We start from the raw sequence: 22,441 nt of genomic DNA on the forward strand, positions 1-22,441 counted from the left end.
TCTGGTTCTATTTTCGTGTTCTAAAGAGACTCGACGCGATTTTGCTAGCCGTTATTCGTTCTACGACGCGTCCGAGTCTAACTCACCGCGTTATACATTAAACGAACCAGCGATTGGCAGGCATAAATAGGATTGTTTCGAATTATGAATCCAAAATACTCGTGCATGACTGCCTTCCTTTTCACGTTCATTAAAATTTCTATAGTTTCCTTGTGCATTCAACTCTGACAATTCGAAAGCGAAATTTATATATATTCCTCCTTTTCTTCTGAGTAGACGGGTTGATCCTGCCGTGGAGTTTTTATAAGTACACTAGAGAGAACTCTGTTGCTAGTATCTATCGGAGCTGCAATGCATGGCGCTTCAGTAAGATTAGGAATGATGGGTATAGCTCATGGATTTGTACCATTTTTTTTTTGGTCTGCTCCTTTCCGCTTTGCGTGGCTTGGAGCTGCTTTGTCAGGAAACGACAATCAGCAAAAGTTTGGCAGTTGCACTTCACTACCTTATTTTTTTAGTCTCTCTGAGATTGAAATGGGCTCAGGAAGTTCGCAACGATCTATTATTGTAGGTGAAACAACACCAAAACACCGCTATAAACAAAGCCACAAGTGCGTTTGAAGCCCGCAAGTACGAGGACTAGGGAAATCCGCGTCCCACCAACGATTCCATGGTCGCTGAACGATACGAGGGACCATTGAAATCTGCTCAAGCTAAATTTTTTAATCTCTATAGATCCTCTCCCTCCCTTCTTTGTGATATTTCTGCACCTAACGATGTGTTTGACTGCCTACAGTATTAGCTGTGTTCGATTGATTGATTGATTGATTGATTGATTTGTGGGGTTTGACGTCCCAAAACCACAATTTGATTATGAGAGACACCGTAGTGGAGGGCTCCGTAAATTTTGACCACCTGGGGTTCTTTAACGTGCACCCAAATCTGAGTACACGGGCCTACAACATTTCCGCCTCCATCGGAAATGCAGCCGCCGCATATCAGCTGTGTTCGAGGGTTTCTGTAATTCATTTGCTGTTGCGCTGCCTCCATGATGGACCCTCGAATGCTCCATTGACCAAGCCACAATGACATGTGAACATGGATATGCGATAGTAACGTCACTAATTTTGTTGATGTGTGGTGTCGTCATGACGTATTGTCACATTGTCACGTGATTTTTTTCATCATTCGTGGTGACACCGCCGACTCCACCAGTCAATTTTCGCTTGTGACGAGGCACCTAAAGCCTTCTGTTTAATGAAGCTTTGCGTTGGAACAATTTACATTAGCTTCCACGAGGTCTCTTCCAGTTTTTTGGTCTATACCTTTTTTAACAAAAAAAATATGCCTATAAATACAGCAAATGAATTTTCCTGCCATAGAGGTGTCATGTACGTGTGATATTTTCAATCTATTATTACCGTTATGCATGCATCATATAACTGAAGACAATAACAATGAAATTTGTGTCGGTTTTTGCATATCCCTTACTGAATTAACCTCCACAGTTGTTCTGGTTATTTTGTCGTTTCTGTCGACAAACCAACAATAAAATAATGAACTTTGTTTTATGAAAGTGAGTCCAAAAATGCATACAGTGCGTAATGAAGATCATAATTTTATTCATAAAGCGATTCCCCTCAATCCTGTTCTCCCAGGGTTCGTAGTTTGTTGCGTTTGCTTGGTCGGTCTTTCTCCAGTTAAGAGCAGTTCAGCATTGGTATCTCTCTCGGGTGGGTGCATCTCTGCACCCGCCTCAAATCGCCATTTAGTGACCAGATCAAGGTATTTCAACGCACGTGATCACCTGTCACCTGATCGTCATTCATACATCCACAGAAAAGTTTGCCACAGACGTTTCTGCCTCACTAGCAACGACACGCGTCGGGGTATGACGATTCCCTCAATATGCTGTGTACCAGAAAAATTATCCCCGATATACGTGAGATTTTTTAGACAGCTTAGCTGCGTGCGGCTTGGTTTTTCCTGACCGCGTCCAAGGATGCAAAGCCGCGTAGACGACAGTTTTTGGTGAACCCATTAATTGAATAATTCAGAGATTTTGCATAAAAAGGGGGGAGGGGGAGGACATCTGGAGAGACCGTTAACGTAAAGGTGTGTAAATAAGCTAGCATGATAGAATGATGCAAGTTTTTTCGAAAACAAAACAACTTTCACAAGAAACGAACAACATGCCATTTTCGTACTTTCGAAAGAACAAGCGTACTTATACTGAAACCACCGTTGACAGCCTTCACGCACAAAAAAAAAAACACCGAGCTTTTGGAGTGCATTTCCCTTTACTCGCTCGATAAAGTGAATAATGATAATATATACGTACACTGTATCAATATTCATTAACTCAGAATCACCACAGTAATAGCTTCCCTCTCCTCACGTCTTCAGAGTAGTCGAAGGGCTCAAATGTTTTCTTAGCAACTTGAAGTGCCTCTAGCCAAGCAGCATTGTGCGATGCATGCAAGCTTTTAATTAACGCAAGCCATACAGAAAGGAGGTAATAATTCAAGCAATTATGGTCACTATCAACATCATCAATAATTAGGTCGTATTTAGGTAAATGCAAGCCAACGTTACCAAAGTGCAAGGTGCAAATTTTAGCGCAAACGAGGTTGTTTATCAGGGCTAATGTATCCACGTTGTGGCCTTCAAAATTGGCATGATAAACACGCAACAGATTTCAAAGATAAAAATGCGCAGTTTTGGGCTTGTTTTTTTTGTTAGACACAAAAATAATGGGAAGATCAGACAATCATGCCAAAGAAAGTAGAGGGGAAGTTATTAGAAACAATTGAAGTGTAAGTGTGAAGAAAGAAAAGTGGACGAAAACGAAAGCTGCCGTAGGCAGGGACTGAACCCGCGATATTATAAAAACGCATTTTATTCTCTACCAACTGCGCTACGCGGCAGCCCTCCCCCTGTTCAATTTATGTAGTATACATGTGCATTTAACTCAGTAGCATATTTCTTAGACGTAAGTATTTGTGGGGGGGGGGGGGGGGAGACCAAGAGCAGCACAATTCTGTCGAACTTCAAAGTGCTGATCCTTGAAATCATGATTGATCTAGTGGCGCACATGCTTTGGTCATGCACGATACTGTTGTGATGTACGTACTTACATATCTGCGTAGGGACGTGTACAGAAGATAACACTAGGCCGGTTGGGCAAGGGACAGTAGTATATACGCCCGACTGTCCAGGTCTGGGAATCGCTCTAACGTCATTTGCAGGCGCCTAGTATATTGAACGCCTGTCCGACTACAATGACACGGCGTTGTACATTTTTATTTGACATTAGCGTTATTTTTCTGCGTGAGAACGTGGAGATCCAAGCGGACGAGTCAGAATGCTTTCAAATCCTGTGTGGTCGAATATTTTAATCGAAGTTGCGCTGAGCTCTTAGCATGAGGGACTAAAGGCAAAACGAACGGAATAAGTATAGTGTGCACTACTTGTCCAGTTCTTTGGTTCCTCTCGCTGAGCGCAGCTATGTTTGAATGTTATGTCAAGTATAGACCTTATTAGGTAAGCGGAGATTTCGCAAGGTCGAAATGCGGAAACCCTAGAAATTACAACACGCATGAAGTGTGAAGACACGTAAACAGTTCATTCCTCGAGAACGAGTGACTTTCTTGGGCACTTGCGTCACTTGCTGCAAGGCTCATCGCGAAAGGGGTCTTCATAGTATGCACGTCTTTTGTTTTGCTGTTATTGCCAAAATATTGTAAATAATTCCGCGCTTAAATGTAAATGTTATTATAATACGTAATATAAAGATCTAACCTACTCAGGATATTTGGTCAAAAGTATTGAAAGCTGGATGAGTAACTATACCTGGGAGTTGGGAGGAAGTGACCAAGAGTGTTTTATGGAATGTTTATAATACGCACACGAGAAAAAAGAAAATGTACTACCACTTGCATATTTCTCTTTTATATCTTTCATTGGTTTGATCAGGTTGTATGCTTTTCATGACGCCATTTTGGTCACTTGGAGATCTATGTAGTGCATGACTCTGTATAACACAGAGTGCGTGAGCATTGAAAAAAGAGGAACATATATAGCAAGAAGCGCTTTTTCTGTGTTCTCTGTTTCCTGTTCATGCACTGCGTTATACGCTGTCTTGAACCAAAACAAAGTCACTCAAGCTTCTGCAGTGATTCTCATTGGTGCGCAGTGTGAATGGTATATATATGGGCACTTTTAAATATGCCCCCATTGTAAGAGGGCCGCAGCTACTTCATTCTTCTAGGTATATTTTGGCACGTGAATTCTTAAAAAGCGTCCATTTATTTCTCATTCCCGCCTTTGCACATCATTGGCCCCCCTTTAACAGGTCAACAATATGGCATAGCACTTGCAGCGGGAGTCTACAACTCACTTTCTTTTAATATAATAAACGCTGAATTGCGCAGCCGTGGTGTCCTTCTTCAACATTTGTGATAGACAAGCGCCGCAAAGGGCGAGCGCACTGGCGCTAGACGATTTCGTCCACGAAGTCGCCGGCAGGTGTCGTGGACGGCGACCGGCGCATGCGCTTCTTGGGGCGAAAACCAGCGTATTCGCCCGGTAGCTCCGATATGTTGTTTGCGTCACTAGTGAGAGAAAAAAAAGAAAAAGAGAACAAGATGGGGTCAAAAAAGTCTGTTTTAGCCAGATGGCGCACGACTACCTGATGATTAACAATGACATCTTTCTGGGCGAGTTGGCGCGTCCTATATCTATAATTGATTGTGAACTGCGCAAGATAGTAGAAGGACTACGCGAAAGAAGATTCAAAAGAGTGAATTTGATCCATTTGGTGCGTATACAATGGTATATACAGCGTGAACTCGACACAGACAAGAATGCAATGAGGATGTGCACAGCTATGGTACTGTGTGCAATTTGAGCGTGTCTACTTCACACAGATTTTACTTGTGGATACGAAAGAAGACATAAAACCGATCGAGCGATGGTTGCACACAATCTGTTTGCTGCGTCTTCCTTCGGGCTGGCATTTTTCAAACTGTGCGCAATTCACAACCGTTCACAACAATGCATAGGACTTAGCGGTTGCTCCCTTATGCATCATGGTATAAGCGCCACCCCCCTCTAATGCATTGGAATGTAGATTCGCTCCGCTGATACGGGGAGTCGATCCCACACCTCTCACGCTAATACTTCCACGACAGGGCAGGAGAGGGGAAAGGGTCATGATACTTCCCCGTCTTTAAATGGGATAGTTTACTGTGCTGCCAATTTTGACTGCGGCATGGCGCCACTAGTGCTAAGGAGGCGTTCGTCGAGTCCAGCCGGACGATGGCGTGGTGTGTTGGAAATTTTGGCGTCGTGTTTAATCGCGAGTGTTCGAAGCTGTGTGTGCCTGTTAGTTTTCGAGCGCAAGGAATAGTTAGCGCAGCTAGGCAAACGATGCCGAAGACATGACTACTTCCACACTATTTCTCTGGCTACAGAGGAACTGTCAAAATGATGTCGTTGGCGTTTCCCAGACACAACGAAAAACTAGAAAAGCGGAAACGGGTACTTTTTTTATTTAGCTTCCCGAAACGTTTGTGTATGGCAAAGATAGTTTGATAAGGAGGACATCACTGGTAAATGCGATTCATATAACCAAGACAACACTGTGAGACTGTCGCGTAAAAGAACAAATGAACCTGAGGGAGAGTGCAATTCCTCGATTGTTTGATGTCCTCTGAGAACACTTTTTAATGAAGCTGGAATCTCGGTGCTGCCACGCAGGCACCCAGTCAAGCTTTCTCGAGAGTCATCAGATGACTCCCCTGGGGAAAATAATGCGCATAGATTGCTCCCACGATTCGGGAAAAGTAAACGACGGTAAATATTGCAGTTTGACACGACTTTCTCTCAATATTTTCATAAACCTATATTTGTGTTGAACTTGAACTTTACTATATATTTTAAATACTATGATAGTTGCTTGTGCTGCTAAATTTTGCCCCGTAAGTTTTCTATAATCACCGTTTCTGATGCACTACGTGAGCCTGTTCTCGTGCAACTTCGGCACAAGTAAAGCAGGACATTCATGACATACATGTCAAGATTTTTATGATATAACTAGCCACTTATTCTCGTCGTATGGTCATGTTGAGTCATACCAGATTTGGTCTACATTCCATTATCCAAACGGCCAGGAAGTAAAAGTCGAAGGCAGATAGATAGATAGATAGATAGATAGATAGATAGATAGATAGATAGATAGATAGATAGATAGATAGATAGATAGATAGATAGATAGATAGATAGATATGGTCAGACTCGCTCAACCTGGCTAAGAAATGTTTCGCTTTAAAAATGCCAAGGATCCTCCAAACTCACAATTCGTAGGCCATACGTGAGAGGACGTCATTATTTCCAGTCACTTCGTCCAGATGGTATTTGCGTTGGGCAGGAACTTGTGGGCCGACAACCTGCACGCCTGTTCAAGGACATGGAGCACTTTGTTGCATTTAGGATTTATTGATAAAAACACTGCACGTCGATACACATAACGCGACGAAAACGACATGACCATTAACGCTGTTAGTGATTCGTGGTGCGTGACTTATAGTCCACATTTTTTGCCACACGTCATAAATGAATTTGTTAATAGCATATATTGTTGTGGAAAAATCTATAAACAACATTGCGTTGTCTCACGTGTATGCATCTTTTAGATTTCATGCCATATATGTTCTCGCTTCTGCGCATATTATTGCCCCACAGTTAAAATTTTCCTAAATTGTTACGTACACATAACTGTTGAAAACAACTACACAAAATACAATACCACTCTCCATTCACAGACAAATTGCTTGTCTAAATTGTATCTTACGGCATTCTCACATTTTTTCATCGCTGCGATGATACCTGATCTTGAGCTTCTGGTTCACTGAATAGTAATGGCGCCGAGCACCGGTCATCAATTTCGCCAGCGTTGCATCTGAATTCGTCATCGCATCTGTGCCTCTTTTATCAAGGTTCACAACAAATGCTTAAGTATTGTTTACTAGGAATCCAGTTCAAAAGCAACGAAAGTGCCCTAGATAAAACCAATTCCTCACCTTTTTTATGAAAGCTTGATTTTTCACTCCATCGTTCCATTCCCACTACTTTGTGACTGATTCTTGTCAAATGCTTTGCATCATTTCACAACCCGCTTTCAGCTGTACATTCGTGGCAATGAACGAGGATAGCCCCAGTATGAAATACTTCACGTACCCTGGTCGCATTATTGTAAACGCGCGCGTATACCTTTGCGGTGGCCCATGGTTGTTGACGGAGTTGACGTCGACCCGAGGCCTACGGTGATCGGCAGCTTTCTCACCGCATAGGTTGTGCTGCGTGCGTCTTCCGTTGGTATGGACTCGCGGTGGGCGGTGTTGGTCGCCTTGCGCACCTTGGCACTACGGGCACTGTGGACCGCTGTCACTGACCTTTTTGCTACAACCGGGGCAATAGTGTCCACATGGGCTACGAACGCAACGCAACACTGCCTCAGAACACGTTCGGCAACGTGCGTTAATATCTACATTTTTCGAATAAGGGCCCCATGACACATATGTCTTGAATGGCATCGATTCGCTTCAAGAGTTATTCTAACGGTATCTACATTGAACCATTCTCTTTAAACTCATCCTTTCAGTTGTGCTGGAATAGCGTTCGACTGTTCTATCTTTTTTCTGCAGGGAATTTGTGTTTAGACGCTTGGTTATAGATAATTGCTCGACAAGGACAAATCAATGGTGAGAGATTGAGAAGACGTACATCTGCTTGTTCCTCATTCCGTACAGCGTGTACAAATGTCTGAAGACCATAAGAGCTGTTTCTCCCAATGTAACGTCATCGTTCTCGTTAAAGTGATCACAGGACGAAAGTGGTTTCATATACATCAAGAAAAATAAATAAAGAGAAAAGCAGTTATGTTTTCTGCCTTATTACGGTTATCTGGCCGCATGCAGCGGAAAACTGGTAGACATACGGACGGGACCCTTGTATTTTGCCGTGTTTGCACTAGTGTGTACGCCATGAACAATATCTACAATTTGATAGTTTCTTCTATCATGCAGCCTTCAAAAAGCGCATCTGTGTACGTTTGAAGAGCTCTTACCCGTCACGGTGGTCAAGTGGTTCTGGTGCCCAATTGCTGATCCGAAGGTGGCTGGATTCATTCCAAGCCGCTGCGGCCGCATTTTTATGAAGGCGAAATGCTAGAGGCCAGTGTATTTAGATTTAGGTGCACATCGAAGAACACCAGATCGAAATTTCTGGAGCCCTACACCCCATTGTCACAAATTGTGACATTAAGGTTTTGGGATGTACTACGCAACACCATCCCTAAAATAACTGAATGGGCTCCTCACGAACCTCATCATTGGTGACTCCAATTGTGCATTTCAAGTCGCAAGATAATGTCCAGGGCGTGATACACCAACAGAAATTTCAAGTACGTGTAGACAGGCGAAATACAAGCTGTCAAGCAGTGTGTTTCTGAGGTAAGCTACCCTTCCAGCAGAAGAGAGTATGGAAGCCTTCTAAGCTGTCACTTAACTTTCAAATTTGAAACGGTGGCGGCTTAAAAGCGCACGTGGCTCGCATTTCATAAAGTAATGATTATCACAAGTTTGTCACAAAACTTCCTGGTTCATGATTGGGTTGATAACCGCTTCTTTCAAGTGGCACTCCACGGTCCCGGTTGGAGATTGTGCTGGCGATTGTAACAAGGTGAAGCCCGCATGCATATCTTCTTATTAGCAGCAGGACAATCCGGTGGTCGGTCACACTAATATCGCTCGTTAAAACCACCCGGATAATTCGAGGCAGTGACCACATCATCAAATTTCTCATTTCTCTCAAGTACGCGAAATCTTCACAATAGGTTACTCGAGTTAAGATCGGGAACGTACGAATGTAACTATACGAGGAATGTAGTTGCAACTTTGATGAATTTCTCAACTGACATGCAAAAGTGCATCGGTGATTCTGCACCTTTCTCTCTATCACGACATGACACTGACTAATATAGCACCTGATCTACTGCGCACACAACATCACGATGAGGATCGGCCCCGCAATGGGAGTCAGTCTGTTTGATTTTCATTTCAGGGCCTTAAAGGAGCGTGGATGTTAAAATCAAACTTTAAGCTCACATGAAACTGACTAAAGCATGAGCTCTGCTTGCTTGCAAATAATGCTCTAACGAACTTTGAAAAAGCAGAGAGTGCTTATTTATGTTGTTATTTATTTATTTATTTGCCTTTTATTTGTTTATTTTTGGGGTACTCAGCAAACCATAAAAATCAAGGTTGACCTCAATAAAGTACCTTAGGCCAAAAGCAAGAAAGCTACATCGAATGAAAATTGCTAAATGATAATAAACTGTCTGTTCACACAAGTGGGTATGGTCATACTTTCTGACAGTGCCGTAGAGAATATTATTCTATCAAAATTACGCGTGGTTGCACATGATAATCAAAGGCTTCAGTGCTTCCAGAAATGTGCCTCATAGTTACAAGCTGTAATGTTAAAGCCAGGGTTAAGCGTAAAGTTCAGATCGGGAAGCGATGGATCGAGTGGCAAAACATCAACGCGTTTACAAAAAAACACCAGGTGAAACGAAGCAACGGGCTTAAAATGGCTGCAGACAAAGTTTTTGAGCACTTTATGTTAGTAACATTAGAATGATAGTCGTAGTTGCATGATGTAAACCATGTGGCTCTATTTTGGGTACACTTTAGCTTCTTGACGTCCCGAAGGTCGAAAGATCAAACCCTGCCGCGGCGGTACCATTTCGATGCAGAGGAAATGCTAGAAGGCCGTGTACTATGGTATGTCAGTGTAAGTTCAGGAACACCAGCTGGTCGAAATATCTCGAGCCCTCCACTACCATGACTATTATAATCCATTGATTTTAGACGTAATACTCTATGTGATGATATATAGCTATATATATATATATATATATATATATATATATATATATATATATATATATATATATGATGTCTGGGTTGAGGCAGCGTTTATACAGCCCAAGGCTGAGTCAATATATTATGATGTCTGGGTTGAGGCCGCGTTTATACAGTCCAAGGCTGAGGCCTTGGACTGTATAAACGCGGCCTCAACCCAGACATCATAATATATAGACCACATCATTGAAGTGACGTATAGCTTTCGTCGAGCAAACGTCAAGTAGCTTAATTTACTCAGGTAATTGATTGATATGTGGGGTTTAACGTCCCAAAACCACTATATGATTATGAGAGACGCCGTAGTGGAGGGCTCCGGAAATTTCGACCACCTGGGGTTCTTTAACGTGCACCCAAATCTGAGCACACGGGCCTACAACAATTCCGCCTCCATCAAAAATGCAGCCGCCGCAGCCGGGATTCGAACCCGCGACCTTCAGGTCAGCAGCCGAGTACCTTAGTCACTAGACCAGGGGGCTTAATTTACGCAGGTAGCTAACTTATTATTGGTAGCTAACTTATTTGAATTTTAAAGTCCAGAAATGAATCGTAGCTGATTTTTTAGACTCATTTCAATAACCACAAGAGAACACATAAAAAGAGACCCGCCAATAGGTGAAGTTGCGTATGCGTATGGCAAATATGATAAAAGAGACCGCGTGTGGCATGCAAACATTTTGTCTGATGCAAGGAATAACAAATTAAATGATTATCCACCTTCACTTTTTTTCATTCAGGTGGACGCTCATGGTGAATCGCCAATTAAAACTTACGACATGATATCGCTACCGGAAGGCACAGGTGAACGTTTCGGTTGTGTTGGTGTTGCGCAGTGGAGACACACGTGTGACATGTAGCAGACAGCCCTTGTAAGATGGCTAATGTCACAGCTAAGGTACCCTTAATCATAGCGTTTCCTAAAGGTTACGAGAGGAGACAGTGGCGCTGCGATCGTTCAGCCAACACACAATGATGGGCTGTACACAGTCATCATGCTTGCGGGTTCGAACGAACTTGTAGCTTTGTTTTCGGCTTTATTTCAAATAAAAAAACGTTGGCATTTTGTGACATAATTTGAATTGGTGAGGCTGAAAGCTCTTGGTGGTGAAGTGAAACGGCTGAGCAGTTTTTTGAAATTTTTAGTCATGAAATAACACGAACATAGACCAAAAACTGACAGTACTAGGACAGGCGGCACATCCATATTCTGTCGTTGTGTGCTTGTCTGCTCTATGTTTGTGTGTTTTCGCGGCTAAAAACATCTCATCAAGCAAATACCTACTAGAACAACAAATGATTTTGCTGACCACTTGCCGATTCTTGTCTCTTGACAAACCAGCCCCAGACCACGTGAATCTAAACAAAGCCAACATAATGTAGACTAGGCAAATTTGTGCACAACCCATAATTCCTACGCTGACTGAAGCGCTCTCCTTTGCAGCCTCCATAGATAACATAGCGCCAGAGTTCCCTCTGATGTATTCTTGGTCTTGTTTGTGGGACAAAAAACTGGCGTCTCTCACTCACCCTTAGTTGTAGTAGTGAAGTTCACCACTTGCCCGCGCACAACCGAGTGGGGAGGTTCGTTCTCGAACAAGTCAGGCAGCACCTCCAGACTATCCATCTTCGAGTTGCTGTTATCTGCAAAAATATGCCGGCATCAGCGCCAAACTACTTGGTGTAAATGAAGTCGGCCGTGTAGGTCTTAATATAAGATTGACTTAGTGTATTGCCGAGATCAAAATCAATACTATTTTTAAGATAAAGTCACGATCAATCTTACAAAAGTACTGCCGATCGGTAGTTGATGTGGATGAAAACTAGCGAGCCATACATTGTAGCACGGCACCCGGCCTGCAATGTGCAATTTTTGAAGTCGTCTAGAAATTATTTCCTCTTTTTTTTTACAAATGCCATATATCCAAAAAACCACGCCTAATAAAAAAATTTACGGCCATTAGTTGAATTAAGCATCTCCTCTAATGAGGCCATTTGATTGTTGCTGGTAACAGTTTTGCAGGGCTCCTTCATCATGCTCCTAAAACCAAGGTAAATGCTTATATTCTTTTCAGCCAGATATGGCGCGCGCGTGCAGAGGGAATATGCTTGACGGCAACAACGCCTCTTACATGTTCCGAGGACCGTGCCGATGACAACCAAGACGAAGACGAAGATGACGAGTGCCGCCACCACGATGAGAAATGGCGTCGAGTTCCAGCGAGGAGCAAACTTCCCGCTGAACGAGTGCCTGGTATCATCACTGCTGCAACCACAGGGGCCGGGGAATAGCGGATTTGCAGAATTTGTTTCGATGGAGTTTTGTATCTTGCTCAGCTCCCGTTCAAATGCGTTAAGGTGGCGAAATACCTCAGAGTGAAGACCTCCGGTAAAAGTTGCAACGCCCATCGCGCAGTACATGGATACGCCATTCTAGTCGATTCTACTGGGACACTTAATACGTTCACTGCACTTAAGCCATCAGGAATGGTTTTTTGTAACGCGTTTTGACATCTGTATTGTGTCAGCTTCTTGCATTAGTCACAAACAAAGATGCAGCCCTAAGATTTCACCAAGATTGGCCACACTGCGATAAAAGTGATTAGAAACGGGTAGAATTATTAAAAAGCAAAAAAATTATTATTGATTGAAAAATTCGAACCCCAAAACTGAGTCAGCAATTTATTGTGAAAATTCAACGTGCGTTTCTTTTTTTTCATGTTGTTCGTACCTGTGGGAGGTAAGCCACAGCTTCATTATGTTTTCAAAAGATTATTCGAGAGATAAATTCTGTTACTGATGTGGTGCCAATGACATGCCTTTTAGATACTTCTCGGTATGTGAAAGTGGCATCTGCTAAATCATGAAGTGTCTTTCAGTTATCTCGTGTTTTGGTAGGGAGTTTATCAGCATTGAAAATATGGCGATCACCTCCAAATCGCAGTGAAATAATAAGCGGATGACGAGATATCACCTTGACAATGACCCCGTCAGCGGTCGTTTTCACCAAAGTTAAGTCCAGAGGCCAAGACAGATTCAGAAGCAGGAGAATCCGCATGAGGCAATGTTTTGACATTTGTGCTTGTCTTCTATAAATTACCACCAGATACATTCTTACATACAAGTATAGTTGTTCGTATTTTGCATCCTGAAATCATGTTATGATTATGAGGGATCCGACCACGGGCTGTCCTCCAACGTGCACCAACACCGTACAGAACACGAGTTTCTGGCATTGTGCCTTACAGTTAGCAGCATCGAAGATGATTTCTATAATTTTTACGCCTAATCTTCTTCTAATAATTTGCCATGTTTGTTCTGCGCAGAGGCCGGTCACTCTTATTTTACATTTCGCACAATGTAACCTAATATTTAGCCCAACAACAGGTGAATATTTGATTACAGAACTGCGGTTGTGCGCAAGCTATCACGTTTTGCGACGCGATGACACGTCTTAGCAGTTTTGTTCTCGTCGAATAAGCAATTATAACTTAATCTAAAGAGTTAAAGTCGAGCCGATCTATCTGACACACCGCGCACCTGTTTTGCAGTCCCACACGTTGCGCATGTACGGTAAGCCTGCTATCTTTGCAAGCGGAAGTAATGAAGTAAGTATTGGCCAACAGCGCATACTTATTCAGCCGCACGCCGTCGCTGGAGATGCTGAGTGGCTCCGTCTGCGTGCTGCTTTCTTTCGCCCCTTCGGTTTGCGTGCTGCGAGTCCAGAAGTCTCCCTCCCAGTACCCTGAAGTGTAGCCTTGAAACGGAAGCTGAGGCACGGAGTCGCCCGTCTTTACCATCTGCCTGCGTTAGCGCGGAAGTTGCTTTAATTGAAGGATCACCATTGACTTAACGTAATGGGGTTTTTTCACAGTTAGGGGGGATGGACACAAAAACATTTCATGCAGAAAAATGCAAGTAGGTTTCAGATGTCCTTAAGTTTATGTTGTAACCCAGAAACAAGATATAGCTAATGGTTTCAATCGCTTTTTCCAAACTGTATTTACAAAGATGGCATTCACGGATGAAGATAAGGAAATGGCCGCTACTTGCACATGCGCCATGGATCCAGTTTCATTTGATCAAGCGGGCGTGTTTCAGTAGCTACTCAATTTGAACGAAAAGAAGGCTAATGGACCGGATGGAATACCAACTGTGTTTTTGAGGCGGTATGCGGAGTGGATGTCATTTTACTTGGTCATTATCTTCGAAAAATCACTCTTGACACATTGGCTTCCAAAAGACTGGCGTAGCGCCATTGTGAAACCGGTATTTAAAAGTGGCGGCAGGATGCTTTTTACCAATTACAGGCCAGTGTCTCTGACGTGTGTTTGCTGTAAGGTTTTCGAACACGTCATTGCCAAACAGATGGCTATTTTCTTGGAGACAAATTGGCTGATATGTAGGCAACAGCACGGGTTTTGGCAAGGGCTTTCCACGTTATCCCAACTGGTTGAAACTCTCCACGATTTTGCCGCTGCCGTAGATAACAGAGAACAAGTCGACGTGATAGGCATAGACTTTGCAAAAGCCTTCGATAAGGTCTCCCACCATAAATTGCTCTTCAAGCTCAAACGAACAGGCGTAAACGAAAATATCCTGAAGTGGATTGAGGCATACTTAACGAACCGCAAGCAGTTGGTACGAATTGATGGGTTTGAGTCTGAATCACTTGATGTTTATTCCGGTGTGCCCCAAGACTCCGTGTTGGGCCCATTGCTGTTCTTGGTGTATATAAATGATGTTGTTGACATTGTTAACCCTCCTGTAAAAATTAAATTGTTTGCTGATGATTGTTTAATCTATGCCCCAGTGACGTGTGCGAATGACCAAATTGTATTTAACGATTGTCTTGATGATTTTCAAACATGGTGCGATAAATGGGAGATGAAAATAAATTATTCTAAGACAACATATACGCATATAACTACCAAGAAACACGTTTTACCATTTACGTACAGCATTGGACCTAATTATTTACCGCAGGTGTGTGCATTTAAATATTTGGGAGTGCATATTACGAATGATTTGAAATGGCGTGCACATGTCGAGAGTGTATGCTGTGCCTCTTACAGAAAACTGCGTTTCTTGCGTGCTAAATTACCGAATGCTACAAAAGACGTCAAGCTGCTTGCATATAAAACATTTGTACGCCCTGTTTTAGAATATGCTTGTGCTGCCTGGAGCCCCCACCAAAAGGATTTAATAGGTAAACTGGAACGAATTCAGAGACTTTCCGCGCGATTTATATGTTGGAAGTATAAAATGACTGATTCGGTTACCGAGATGTTGAAATTAAGTGGTTTGGAATCTCTAGAAATTAGACGACAAAAGCAGCGCCTAAAAGTATTTTTTAAGATATTACATGGTCAAATAAAAATAGATAGAACAATTTACGTACACACCCCGCATAAGCTCAGCAGCCGGATCAATCATGACGCGGCAGTTCGCCCCTTCGGTGCTCGCACGGACGTCTTTCGCAAATCTGTTTTCCCTGATGTTATAGAAGCGTGGAACAAATTGCCGCGACATATTGTTGAAAATTTTGACGCTAAAAAATTTGAATGTGCTCTTGATCTTTACTTTGCCGAGCAATGAATATGCTATTGTGTTATTGTTCAAAGTTGCTGAAAATATCAATGTCTGTATTTACTTTCCATATCCTATGCTTCCCTCTCTGTAATGACCCTCAAGTGAGGGTTGGCAGTATAAATAAATAAAAAAAGTAGTTTACAGCAATAGATTTTGTTCGTACCAGGTTGATGGTTCTTAACCTCGGCCATAAGTTGAGTGCTGCACTTTTTCCATTTCTTGTTTTGATTGAATGTGATTGTCAAGATGCGCTCAACCTTATTCAATGTAGAATCGTCTGACACATTTCATTTATTTTAGTGCATGAAAGTAGACTTCTTACTTGACATGTGGTCGGGCTATACATATCGAGCGGTTCTGTGCGGTCGCTAAAAAATAGCTTATGACGAAGCACCGATTGTGACGCAGTGATTGTGTTGATACCTTCCTCTACACTTTCAATGGTGTATATAAGAAAGTATAAACCAAACTGTAGGTAAACTAGCCACCGGCCGGCACGTCTGTGGCGAGTGGTGACAATGTGCTTTTCTTAAGATTTTTTGAAAAAAAATTGACAAACAAAAAGTGATGCAAACGTAAAAAGACTGAACGCTGGGCCAGTTGGGGGCAGTACTTGAAAAAAAACAGCACTGCAGTTTATTTCTTGTTTTTGTCCGCGTGGTCGTACAATGTGTTAAAATATGTTCAAGGTCGAAGCGTATACCCTTGAAAAAAAAAACAATATTTTGAAGGCTTCTCCTTTAAGATTTGGATACGATAACACGATCCGGCACAGTCCACATCACCTTCTCACTCACCTGCCACAATTCATTTCTCAGGGGAGACCTTACCTGTGCAGCAAGAGAAGGAACTCATTTGCGTGTGTCATTGGCCGTTTTGAACTATCCCTGCAAGTTCAATTGCAAAGTTTGCACGATGCCATAATTCACCAGTTTGCGACGTCACACTGCGCTTCCGTTATGCAACCAGTGCACCTATAGGTAGCTGCACTTTTTTGAGGACGTGGCTGATGATTATAATTAATTGTGGCGGAGTGCTTTGTAATTAGTGCTCCTTGAAACCTACCACCACTACTTGCACCATCCACATGGTGTGACACCTGCATGTTGCGAGTCTATGATTATGACACGCACTAGTATATTATGGGGACGAGACTTTTCTTCCTACATGACACCTGTATAAGATTTTTTTTCACGAAGCCATTTCAATTCATTGTATCTTTTTTAGTTGAATGCACGATTGCCACGCAGAATTACTGGGTTTGCTTTTGACTTGAACCCATGAACAATATAATTGTATCCATTTTGATTTTTACCGGTGACAATGTCGCGGACGCCGACACAGAAACGTATGACGCGTGAGCTTTTTCAAGCTGTCGGCGCCCCTGCAGGTTGGCGAAGGTTCCGTCACTATCGGTGAAGCAGTCATCCGGTCGTCCATTTAATGCTCTCGTCTTAGCGAAGGTACACCAGTCTAGCGTAATCTCACTCCTCCCAATTACCATCATGCCAATGAACTTGGAATAGGCCTTATTACAAACGTCCCTTGCGCAAAGTTTTCGGATTAAGCATTCACAACCGCTTGATTAGTACGTACCCTCTGATTTTGATCGGGATGCTCACCCATTCCTTCAACCTAAGCCGCCAAACAACCCTCCGGTCTAGCAACTCCGGCGCTGAAACAATGTCATTACAAACCTTCAGCATCATATTAGCGTAAAGAACTGATCGTTGAAGCACAATGATTATCCGCTTCCAGAACAGGAAGCCTATATGCTAGGTCCGTCTGTCCGTTGTATGCCTCTAGTCCAGAAGTATCGCTGCATCTTTTTATCTGTATATTCCTGAACGCTGAAGGCCGAGTAGCTCTTTTCCTAAGCACTAAGTCTTAGGAAAATGACTGTGAAATGACAGTTTGTTCAGTGATCACATCCAACGTGCCTGGCTACCCTCACTTGGCAATGCTCTAATCTATCCTGGCTAAAACAGCAGCCTGACGACGGCGAATGTTTACCCAAATTGGTATTTCAATACTAAATGAAAGCTAACTTGCATAACGTTCCAAGGAAAGCATGCTTTGTTTTTTTCTTAACAGTCTACCTTCACCGTAATAAATGATGCAAAATTGAACGACGATGTCCACGTTTTTCGCCCTTCAAAGGCTTTCATCAGTGATTTTGCATGGTTTTCGCTACCCTCCGCCATTGTTTTGCGGTTGTTGTGCTCGACTGCTGACTCTAAGGCCGCGGAAACGAATCCCTGCCACGGCTGCCGCATTCCCATGAAGGCGAAATGCTAGAGGCTCATTTGATTAGATTAAGAAGCACATTCAAGAGTGCCGGGTGGTTGAAACTTCCGGAGCTCTACAAAATGGCGTCTCTCGTATTCGTATTGAGATTCCTTACATGTGTTTTGTGATTCGTTATGTAAACGAAACTTATCTGAGTGCAAGTTAGCACTACAATATATGCACGAGGCCATCGCACGTGATGCCGCTGTGTAACTTCTGCAACGTCTGAACACCCGGCAAATGTGACCCACTGCATCCGTTGGATTACAGAGTTCACTGGTCACTGAAAATAACCACCATACTCCAACCTTATAACCCAGCTGAGACTATCAAGACATCAGAGATACCGGGGTTTACTTCCCGGGCAGATCGAGAAAAAGGGCAACCCTTCAATTTCCATTTTCGCTGCCAACTGATGCAGCAGACAACTAGCAGCAGCCCTGGTCGCAAGTGAAAGGTTTAACACACAGCTCACGTACGCCTTGCGCGAGACAGAACACAGTGTACGCACAAAACAACGCTAAAACTATCGTCTGCTTGCCAAACCTACAAGTACATAAACAAGAACAAAGTATACCTCAAGAAACATGTTATCCGGCCAAGTGTAGTTTTATGAGCGAGAAAAATCGCCGTCTCTATCGAATATTGAACAGGAGAATTCCAATCGAGTCAGAGGCTATTGCAGTTGCAGCGTTAACACCGAGCAAAAACAGCTTAGCGTTCTGAAGCCTTCTCAGACTAAACGTTCAACTGAACTGTAGCTCCAGCCATTCACATAAGGAATAATGATTGTGCAACAGACAGGAAAAAAGTCACAAGGAACGTCTCGCCTACTGCGTCTCTCTTGTACCCGTCTTGCTGTTCATTGCGTTTTCTCTATTCAGAACGGTGCAACGAGACGACGCTTTATATAAACACTATTATGATAACCACAGATAGCGGTGTTTATTATTATTAATATTATTATTATTAATATTATTATAAAAACTGCCTACTGGTCTTCTGCGCATATACGCAAATTTCTTTGGGAGCACCATTTTTAATTTCATCCGGCTCGTCCGTTTGTTGGCTAACATTTGTGTCAAGACCCATGTATAAAAAGCAACTTTATCACCGTGAAAATATTTTTAGTTGCAAATTTTCGGCCACACTCTCGCCCCTTAATTTATTTAAACATTTGTTTTCTGCTTGTTTTAACTTTTACAGAAACTTTCAGCATCAGCGAATCTCAGTTTTGCGGTATACGAAAAGGCCTTGTTTTGCATTTGTCATATTTGTGTTATTTTACAATTAATTTATGCTTTACTGTACAGAAATTTTATGCTTAAACCATCTCTCAGGTTTCAAAGATGCAGAGGTGCTTCATAGAGAACTCTTGCACCTAATCACATGCACCATTCGCTATACTTTGGGACCTTCCATGGAAAGTTCTTTGGAGGTAACAGAGGAAGAGCGTGTTTCGCCTTGTTGTTATCGTTCGTTATCGTGTTCAACATCTCCACAGAAGGCACTTTCCGTGATCACCAAAATGCATCTTTGATGTGGCGAGCTTTGCATAAATTTTTCGTAGCACCTCTTTTTCTTATTTTATAGATGTTCATTGTGGGCTCCACACTCTGTCCCATACAAAGAAATTTTGTACTTCGAAGTGTCAAATGCCCTTTTGCAGCGGATGAAGCATGCTAGTAAACCATTACGTGGCTTCCCTTGATGCACAAAACATGGTTTTTCTGCTGAAGAAGCAATTATATCTAAAAAACGTCCTTGATATATTATAAAATGACTGTGATGTTTGCAAAAAAAGACCATCTGTGTATAAGGTAGAACTAACAAACATCATTTGAAAAACAGGATCTTCATTTCTCATTGTAAAAGAAATTCTATTTCTGTAAAACAGAATATAGCTATACATTTAATTTAAAACAAGGGTGGGCTCGAGCACCTACTCCCTGTTTTCTGAATGTTTATTGAGATAAGCTGCTATATTCCCACTGTTGTATATTTTATATGAATTTTATATTACCTAGCATCCTGTACAGTGTACAGGACAGGAAAGGTAGCCAATCGCAACACACTCAGTGATCACCTCCACATTTTCACTAATTTTTCCTGGCGGTATTATGATAGGATTTCCTATTACCAAGATAGCAAGCTTTCATTAACAAACGCCGTTTCAATGCTTCAGTGTCGAACTTCGCGTGTAGTAATAATGCTCTTACAATAAAAGGTAATAGTTGACCCTGTAATAAACAATTGCTTTTGTGACCGTACGTGACTCACGTCAGGTTGCATCATTTGACAGTTAACGAAAAACACTAACCGAGTACTCCACCACCAACCCTACGCACAGCGACATTTATCACAGGGAAAGAGCCCAACAGACCCGCACCTAAGGGCACACAAACAACCCCACGTAGTGCTATACGTGTGGTTGTTTGTGTGTCTTTACTGTGCTTGTCATTCGTGCTGTTTCTCTGCAATATTCTCAACCAACTAACTGAAAAGTTTACCCTTCACATTTATTACTTGCGTTTTTTGAACATTAAAATAAGGAGAAAAAAACGGGGGGGGGGGGGTAGCCACCGAAATCAGAACATGAAACACACCGTAGGGGGGGGGGGGGAAGCCTCCGGATAAAACACGACCACATAGGGCTCTTTATGTAGCTCGTAAATCTGACACACAGCTGTTTACACTTCCTCCTTGTGAAAATGCTGTTGCTGTGACCAGAAATCGAGCCTGCGTGCTGGAACTTAGCGGCGCAACGTTTTACGTGGTAAGCTAACAGGGGAGTAAGGAAGAACAACGACAAATCGTTTTGTCAGATGTAATGGGTTATGGAACGCGCCATACTTTTCGATTCCCGCGATGTAGGCCTCGGTCTCCCATCGCCTGGGAGGAGTGGGTGTCGATTGAGGCGACTCGTTTAGCAGCAGCTCGGACAGTGAACATGGCAGGAAGCAGAAGGACGGAGAGCTGGCTGACCGGCGCAGTGGGCTCTCCGACGACGTGTGTGGCGTCATTGGCGGTGGAGACGATGCCCTGCGCATGGACTTGGCGGGGCTCGAAGTTGGCAGCATAATGGCGGACGGAAAGCTGGAGGAAGCAATTGAACGCTCCTCAAGGATGCGGCTTCTGCTGCTGTGTTTCTGGCGCTTCTGATGATGATGATAAGCCTTTAGCTTTGCTGGCACTCGCCCACTAAGGGGGATCGGCCAAGAACCGGGCGGCAGGATCATCAAGTTAGTTAGTTATGCATTTAAAATCATTAAATAAATCTCACTATAAAACAACAGGTCGTAAAAATGTATAAAATTGCTACACGCGCTAACGGTTAGGCATTCAGGTAGTCTCGGAGCCAAAAATATAATAACAATAGACTAACAAGGTAATCTTTTTGTTGCCATTACGTACGCACACAGCAGAGGAAACCTCCCTGTGGCTATCACCTAATGTAAACCCTCCAGAGGATAAAGTTCCTGCCACTTTTATTTTTAAACCTAGCTTCTCAATTGGTTTGGCCAGGTATCTTTTTCTTTGATAAGAATATCGATCACAGAATAAAAATAAATGATCTGCAAAGAGAACCACTGATTGCGCCTTATCGTGGCACACGCTGTGACGTGTCAGATAGGACAAAGAAGAATTTTGCCCTGTGGATGAAAAAAAAAAGATGAACGAAAGGCCTAAATAATATTTTACAGACTATGAACACAAAACAAGCATGTTTTATTTATTCAAATATTCTTACGTTTCACAATCACTTATTTGCAATATATTTAAAGTAGATTCAAGTATTGTATCTCCAGTGGAGAGAAAGCTTGTGAGGAAGGAGAAAAGTTAGGTTTTCTGACGTAAATTCGGTCATAAGCTTCCAGTTACTAAGGACACTACAGGAATATGATAGCCAAATGAGGCTTAACGTCTCCTTAAGTATCTTTATATTCACTTGCGCTAAAATGTTTCCGTTGCTTTTTTTATTTCTTCAGCTTTACCATTTTCTTGCATAAATTGACTTTGAGTATCACGCTTTGAAGTTATGGTGAAAGTGTCAGTTTATTTTTTAGTAATTAATTTTTATTAATAATTGTTAGTGTTTAACGCCACAAAATCAGCATATGATTATCAGAGACACCGCAGTGGAGGGGTCCAGAAGTTTCGACCGTTTGGTGCTCTTTAACGTGCACCTAAATCTGAGCACACTTGCCTCAAACATTTTCGCCTCCATCAAAATTGTGGCTGCTGTGGCTGAGATTCTACCCTGCGACCTGCGGGTCAGCAGCCGAGTGTCTTCGCCACTAGACCATTGTGGCGAGTTAAGTGATTAGTTTTTCCAACCCTCATTACCATAAACAGTTACTGCCCTGAATGAATCAGCTGACTGGTGGATCGGTTTGTCGGTCAAACTGTTATTAGACTGATTTATTTGTGCGTTCGCAGCCGCCATACGGACGCAGCCTGTTAGCAGTTTGCAATGGGAGGCTGCATCCGTACAGCTGCTGCGGACGCGCTACTAGTTCCGTCTATTATCCCTGAGAAACGTGACTGGTACGCATTAGGCTCCTGCCACGTTTATT

At 42.6% G+C, this 22,441-nt stretch overlaps 1 protein-coding gene across 5 annotated transcripts; it reads right to left on the bottom strand.

The window, feature by feature from the left end:
* Positions 1–4,289: 4,289 nt before the first annotated feature.
* Positions 4,290–21,528, bottom strand: LOC142777221 (uncharacterized). Of its 5 annotated transcripts, none has more exons than XM_075881546.1 (7): positions 20,718–21,528; positions 13,617–13,787; positions 12,116–12,246; positions 11,514–11,627; positions 7,273–7,491; positions 6,358–6,457; positions 4,290–4,613 (listed from the first exon to the last, which is right to left on the bottom strand). In XM_075881546.1, exons 1-7 carry the CDS (start codon positions 21,101–21,103, stop codon positions 4,496–4,498), a joined length of 1,239 nt encoding a protein of 412 aa, XP_075737661.1. In that variant the 5' UTR covers positions 21,104–21,528; the 3' UTR covers positions 4,290–4,495. The 5 variants fall into 5 exon arrangements, with proteins under 5 accessions (XP_075737661.1, XP_075737660.1, XP_075737663.1 ...); XM_075881545.1 differs by having other exon boundaries at positions 12,116–12,249; XM_075881548.1 differs by lacking the exon at positions 13,617–13,787.
* Between the last annotated feature and the right edge of the window lie 913 nt (positions 21,529–22,441).

This window comes from Rhipicephalus microplus, chromosome X, assembly GCF_043290135.1.
Source record: "Rhipicephalus microplus isolate Deutch F79 chromosome X, USDA_Rmic, whole genome shotgun sequence".
Taxonomy (NCBI): Eukaryota; Metazoa; Arthropoda; class Arachnida; order Ixodida; family Ixodidae; genus Rhipicephalus; species Rhipicephalus microplus.